Consider the following 6,717-nt stretch of genomic DNA (forward strand, 5'->3'; position numbering starts at 1 on the left):
TCTTACCTATCCTTTGTTATTTTTGTTGTGTATTTTACTTTACAGCATATACGTATCTCCATAGATGATGATGATTCTTCTTTTGCTTTAGTAAGTATTAACATAGATCACTATTCTTATTAAATAACACAAATTGTTCAAGTTCTTAGGAAGAATCCACTTTTCCACCTTTTGGTCCCAGCCTCATCCAAAGGGAAAGAATTGCATAATTGTTTGAAAATCCACTCACCCAAAGCATTTAATAGGAGCTCTTGTTACAATATTTATAAAAATCCAGAAGTTTATAAAGAACGAATTTTAAATATTTAATCAGTGTGAAAAGCAGCAATATTTTGTGTAAAACTAGGATTCTCAAAGTGGTTGGGAGTGTAGTGTGTCAAATATCCCTTAAATAAGAGAAAGGTAAGGAAAATAAAAACTAGGAGCAGGCATAAAGTTAGGTGTGACCTACAGTCTAACTGTATAATACCTTGGGCACCCAGTAGGAACCAATGATTGAGAAGAATAAAACAAAACCCAGGCGTGTTATTTTTTGCAAAACTTTTATTGTCATATCATTTGTAAAACTATAACAGTAGTTTTGACTTCTCTGTTCCAAGACAGAGCAACATTACATAATAAACATTAAACAAGGCATTATGCCCTACAAGCAAGACATAAAATGTCCAAGGGAAGTTTCAACATAAAAATGTTGACTACATAATGTGTGAAACAGTTTCAATAAATAACAACATACGTTCTTTTAAACAAGTACAAAAATAGATCTGTATACACTGTTTAACTGCTTCGACTCCCTTCTTCCACCCCCTACCCCATCAGTGTGCCTGGCACTTCATGATCTCCCAGGAAACACTGGTTTCATGAGTCATTTAAAATCCATCGTCTTCAGATTATCAGGACCGAGTTATGCTTGATTAAAGGCATTCACATCTTTAAATACTAACATGTAAAATATTAAATATGAGCTTTGAAAAATAAATAAATACAAACATAAATAAATAGAACTCATAATAGTCAAACACAGTAAGGCCTTTCTAGATGTCTGCAAGAGCCAGTTGTTCTCTTCTTCATTCTCAGCTCCTAAAAGGGACTTTCAGGAACCGCCACCAGCCAGCGTCTTGTCTCCAGGTCAGTTGGTGCTGCCCCTATGAGGAGAAAAGGGTTACTGTTACAGGTGCTAAGGAGCCCTGCTCTTCTCTCACACTGGCCCCTGAAGCTGGAGGGATTTCTGTATGCAGACCTGGCCCAGCCCTGCACCCAGACACGGTCCCACGGTACCCACTGCCCTGCACAGCAGAGAACTTGCTCTTTTATTGAGGAGGGGCGGGGCTGTGGGCTGAACTCTACTATTGACTTGAAAGAGCTAAAACCTAACACTCACCGTCACACTGGGTTAAAATTTTACATGCAAGACCTCACTTACACCTCATACAATCCATGAAATAGCTATTATTATCTATCCCATTTTGCTGATGCTCAAAGGGGTTAGAAAATTTTCACGGGACCCTAGACTTGAGTTTAGGGAGGTCCCAAAGTCCTTGCTCTCCTCAGCTAAGCTTCAGAGGTCCGTGTTGCCGAAAACCAGGGGTCCCACTTCTCAGGGCTGAAGCCCCTTCATGGGTAGGAGGCATTTTTGCACCATTGGCCAAATCTACTTCATCTTTCAGTGACACACATCTACCCACACTCATTTGCACGGGCACGGAGGGCACTGGAAACATCCTTCTGGCACCAGAGCAGATCAAAGATCTTACTAGCAAATTTAATTGTGGAATAAGAATGATTTCCAGTCCTTCAGCTAAACCCTGAGTTTCCTTGATAACATTTTCCGGAGGCATTTGCCAGTATTTGTGACCTATGACTCTAGTCCCACGTGTGAATAAAAACACAACTCACTTGTTCAGCATCTTATTGATGATTCTCCTGACCATGGGGGCTTCGGGGTTGAGACACACATCCTGTCCATTCTTGAGAGTGGCTCTGCAGAGAGAAGGCAGAGTCCGCGTTGGCGGCAGGTGGGGCTGGGCGGCGGGCCTGGGGCATCGCGGCGGGGGGGGGGGGGGGCACAAGGACGCGAGCAGCGGCAGCAGGGAGGAGCGTCACTTACATGACTTCGGTTTGGGCGCAGTGGGGTCCCGACGGCGTCACCTTGACATTCTGGATGTTCTTGAGGTGAATTCCCTGCAAGGTCTGCAAGCACTGGCAGCGCAGTTCGGCGGCCACGGGCGCTCCTGCGGGGACAACAGACCCGGTTAGCGGGCTGTCCCGGGGTGGCGCCCACCGCCCCCCGTCCCGCCGGTGGGCTGGGGGTGCGGAGTCTCACCTGCGGCGCGGCGGCCGGCGGGGACCAGGAGCAGGAGCAGCAGCGCGGCGCCGAGGAGCCGGAGGGCGCGGGGTGCGGCGGGGGTGGCGGCGCGGGCCATGGGGCTCAGCTCGGAGAGTCGGGGCGGCGGTGCCTGGAGCTGGAGAGCTGGAGCGAGAGCTGGCGGAGCGGATTCTGTGGCTGCCCGAGCCGGGAGAACCCCTTTTATCCCTGGTTGGCGCGGGGAAGTGAGCAGCCCCGGGGCCAGGGAAATTCCCGGCACCGCAGGTCGCTCCCGGGTCGCAAAGGACAACGCAGCCCCGCCCCCGGGGTGGAGGGGGACCCGCCCTCCCCTCCCCCTCCTGGCCACCCTTGTGTCCCTGCGAGGCGGGGACGTCCTCTTTCCGCCCAAATGCCCAAAGGGGGTGTGAGTGACCGTCATGCTGCTGCTGCCCCTGCGGGGGGCACCGTGGGCGCCCAGCGATCCCGGGTCGCGGGGCAGGTTTGGTCCGACCCGTTAGATCCCTTAGGGGAGAGAATTAATTCTCAAAGACACTTGAGCTGCTGCACCTGGAAGAGTTGAGGCGGGAATGGCAACCTCTCTTACCTATATACATCCTTTCACTTTAAACTGGGTTTTGCAGATTGTATTTATCTCCGGAATAAACGCTCTGTTCAAAGTGTTATCTCAGATTATACGGACGAACGTTTGTCTTATTTCTGGTGTGTTATCAGCTCAGATACATCACATCACGCTTTGCGCTCTGGGGCATGGCGATAAGGTCGGGGGACAGGCCGCGCCTCAGGTTAAGTCAGTGTTTATTTTAAGATACAGGAGGTAACCTGTCATATTTCTTCTCTTCGAAATTCTGGGACTTCCCACACTCTAGTAATTCCTGGCGCCCCACTGTTGGTTGTCTAGGAGACCGTGTTTCCATTCACGACAGGCATTCGGGAGCCGCTAGGGCTATGTTGGGATTGGGAGGTGCACCTTTTCTAGCACTGACAGATCGGATGAAGGACAGCGGGGAGCCAGGACCTAGCGAACTCCCACCTTTACTCCCCTGAGTCGCAAACAGATGTGTTTCCAAGTGGGTAAACACTAGATTACTAGGATATTCCACTGCACAGTCATCTGAATTGATCTGCCTCCTGAAATTGGTCCTCTTGGGAAACAACTGCCAACTACTTTAGTTTTCTAAGAATGCCAATAAAGCATTTCGGTCTGTGTAGCTGAGGACTTCTCACTGGGGCAATTCACTTTTCAGCATCAGTTTCGGATATCTCGTTTTGGATTAAACCGGAGAGCTTCAATAGATTCTCCAGGGTAGCCCAGCCGTCGCTGAGGTGGGAGACATTCTGGTGGTGGCGTGAGAAGGGCTACAGGCGGAGGGAGCTGGTCTGCCTCCAGAACAGTGTGGTAAAGCCCTGAAGGCTGGAACCTCAGCTACACCCTTTCTTGCCCCATGACCCTCTGGCTGTGGGCAATTTATTTAATCTCTCTGGGCTCCTGGTTTTCCTCTGTAAAAGAGAGCAAGTAATGCCTGCCTTTCAGGGTTGTTACCAGTACTAAATGTGTTAACATTTGTAAAATATCAGCACATATTGTGTTCTATAAATATTTGTTAAGTAAAATGGAAGTAGTGTTTTAAAACCTTACTGTTATGGACTAAATATGCCCTCCACAAATTCCAATGTCGAAACCCCAATGAGGACTTGGGGCCGTAATTAAGTCTATATGGGGTCCTGAGGGTGGGAGTCTCAGGATGGAATTAGGGCTTTTATAAGAGGAGACGCTAGAGAGCTTGATCTCTCTCTGTCATGTGAGGGTACAGCAGGACGGTGACTGTCTGCAAACCAGGAAGAGGCTTCCCACTGAATCTGCAGATCTTGATCTTAGACTTCCAGCTTCCAGAACAATGAGAAAGAAATGTTTATTATTTAACCCAGCCCGGGTGTGGTATTTTGTTTTAGTGCCTGAACTGACGAAGACACTTAGGTGAACAAGAACACTTTGTGTGAATCCTTATGTAAACAGGGGGAAATATCTTTTAATTTGTCTTTGAAAATGTTCAGCATCAGGAATTGTGAAAGGAGGGTACATCTATATTCTTTAGGGATCTTAGAACAGATTTTTAAAACCAGTGTTTGAAATTTTAGTTTCCTATATAAGATGGGAATAAGAGTAAAAATTCTCCCCAATTCATTTATGGGAAAACATTTCAGTTATGACTGTCTCTATGCCTGGGGCATTAACAGCTGGCTGCCCAAACAATAGAAAGTATTAGCTATAATGATTCCCAGACCCAACCCTAAGTATTGACGTAGCAAATACACAGGAAGAGTAGAATTTCAGCTTACTTACAGCAGCCGCCAAAAGGATGAGACATTCAAGAATTAACCCATTATCTGTGGAATTATCTGCAGTATGACTCCTAAGACTTGTTTAAATCAGAATTATTGGCATCCAGGAAGTAAGAAGAAAGGTGTTTTTTTCTTTTCATAAGGTACCACTTTCCATTATTTAATTCATCTAATTCACGCCCCACTAAGTTTCAGAAAATGTTAAGAGCATCCGTGTTGTAAAGCCCGCCATTATAAACTAACTGCTTCCTGTTTTAAGATGTGCCGAATGCTCCTTTTATATGTGCAAGCTGTAAATCCATGCAATCACTAACCCGATGGAGTTATCTCTAAAATATATATTCGGTTTACTAAATTCCATTTTACCCTGTACCTGGTACTGTATTTCAGATTTGACTAATCCATTGCAATATGCTTGCAAAACTTGGGTTGCTCTTCCTCGCTGAGCACGGATCTTGTTAATCAATCTTGCTTATCGGCCAGCAAGAATGCGTGGTGTGGCTCTGCTTTATCTTGGCTTGCCTCGAGAGCTGGGCTGGCATAATTGCTCCCCTTCTCCCTCCCATTTCCTGACGGCTTCGGTTTGTTGTATAATGGTTCTGTCTGAAGGGAGCATGTCACTAATTCCCAAGACCGTGTCCCCTTGTCTAAGGGCACTCAGTTGCTAACTGAGCACATCTGCGCTAGCCTCACCTTGCAATCTCTACTGCAACTGCTGTTTCTACCTGTCTGGCACCTGCTGTTCCTTAAAACAGAACCCTAGTTTTCCTTCAGAAATCCTCATTCCTGCCCTCATCAGTCCACATGATGAAGGTGAGACGACTTGGCTTTTGAGCTCCGGAGGGGAGTTTGTGACCCTCTGGCGGTGTGGGTCCCTCCTTCCTGCCTGTGCCCTTGCCCAGATCAGTACGGGTTCAGAGGGGAGCCAGTGATTTAAGATTGGCCAAGTCAGAGAAGATGTCAGTTGTGCTGGAACAAAGGGAATTGAGAGGTTCTTGCTTCTTCCTGGGATTGCTAAATTGGTAAGATAGAAGCTTGGAGTCCTGCCATTGCTTGGGGGAGCCTGCCTGAGAATGGAGCTGCCACAGATGGAGGCACGTGTCCTGTCCGACCTAGGGTTATTTGGGACATTGTTGGAGCACCGAATCTAGCTCTCCCCGGCCTCATCTATGGGCTTTCATTGTGATTTAGCAGTTGATCTTCTTTCCTTATTCAGCTAATTGAGTCATGTTGCCATCAATTACAATAAAAGAGTCCTGAAAAATACTTTCATCTTTCATATTTGTTTAGAAGATTTTATTTATTTATTTGACAGAGAGAGCACTCAAGGAGGGAGAGCAGGAGAGGGAGAAGTAGGCTCCCCGCCAAGCAGGGAGCTCGACGTGAGGCTCGATGCAGGCCTTGATCCCAGGAGCCCGGGATCATGACCTGAACAGAAAGCAGACACTTAACCGACTGAGCCACCAGGTGCCCCTCCATCTTTCATATTGCTGCTAAAATTATCAACCATGGATTGATTTCTTCACTATATAATTCCTTCCCTCCCTTCCTTTCTCCATCTATTCAATTATAAGTTATTCCAAATTCATTTGGAATCGAGTTAGGTCCCAGGAATACAAAAAAGTATAAGATGCATTGTACTACCCCCAAATTTTCAGTCTAATAGGAGTAGACCTATAAATAGAATATTACAAAGTAGCCTGGTAAATGACATGACAGAGTATGCACAGGATACAATAGGAGCATGGAAGTGGAACCCTTAATCTTGTTTCTCATTGGAGTGGGCTGAATTCTCGGAGAAGATCTTTGGAGAAGTCTCTCTACGGAAGATGTGCCCCCAAACTAAGTCTGAAAGGATGGATTTTCCCAGGTGAATGAGGACATTGAAGAGTGGGGAAAACACTCTAGAACAAGATGACCAAATACACAAAGTCAGAGAGGCTAGCATGAGCACTGTGTCTACTGGGGGCACCAGGCGGTTTATATATCTGGAATTTCACCTGTGAGGCAAGGAGAGGAGGGCAATGGAGGCAGGACCCAGTCACTGAAGG

At 46.7% G+C, this 6,717-nt stretch overlaps 1 protein-coding gene across 1 annotated transcript; it reads right to left on the minus strand.

The window, feature by feature from the left end:
• Positions 1–525: 525 nt before the first annotated feature.
• Positions 526–2,569, minus strand: LOC123787104 (growth-regulated alpha protein-like). Its single transcript, XM_045789558.2, has 4 exons — positions 2,324–2,569; positions 2,108–2,231; positions 1,897–1,980; positions 526–1,145 (listed from the first exon to the last, which is right to left on the minus strand). The coding sequence occupies exons 1-4, from the start codon at positions 2,421–2,423 to the stop codon at positions 1,130–1,132; spliced, it is 324 nt and encodes a 107-aa protein (XP_045645514.2). The 5' UTR covers positions 2,424–2,569; the 3' UTR covers positions 526–1,129.
• Positions 2,570–6,717: the final 4,148 nt, after the last annotated feature.

This window comes from Ursus americanus, chromosome 8 (assembly GCF_024610735.1).
Source record: "Ursus americanus isolate L20-20 chromosome 8, mUrsAme1.1.p, whole genome shotgun sequence".
Classification (NCBI taxonomy): Eukaryota; Metazoa; Chordata; class Mammalia; order Carnivora; family Ursidae; genus Ursus; species Ursus americanus.

Bases quoted from the DNA above. Each gene is read 5' to 3' on its own strand.
- LOC123787104 (XM_045789558.2), bottom strand. From the start codon at position 2,423: ATGGCCCGCGCCGCCACCCCCGCCGCACCCCGCGCCCTCCGGCTCCTC. The intron at 2,232-2,323 runs GTGAGACTCCGC...TTGTCCCCGCAG, and splicing joins CGCCGGCCGCCGCGCCGCAG to GAGCGCCCGTGGCCGCCGAA. The intron at 1,981-2,107 runs GTAAGTGACGCT...TTCTCTCTGCAG, and splicing joins TGCGCCCAAACCGAAGTCAT to AGCCACTCTCAAGAATGGAC.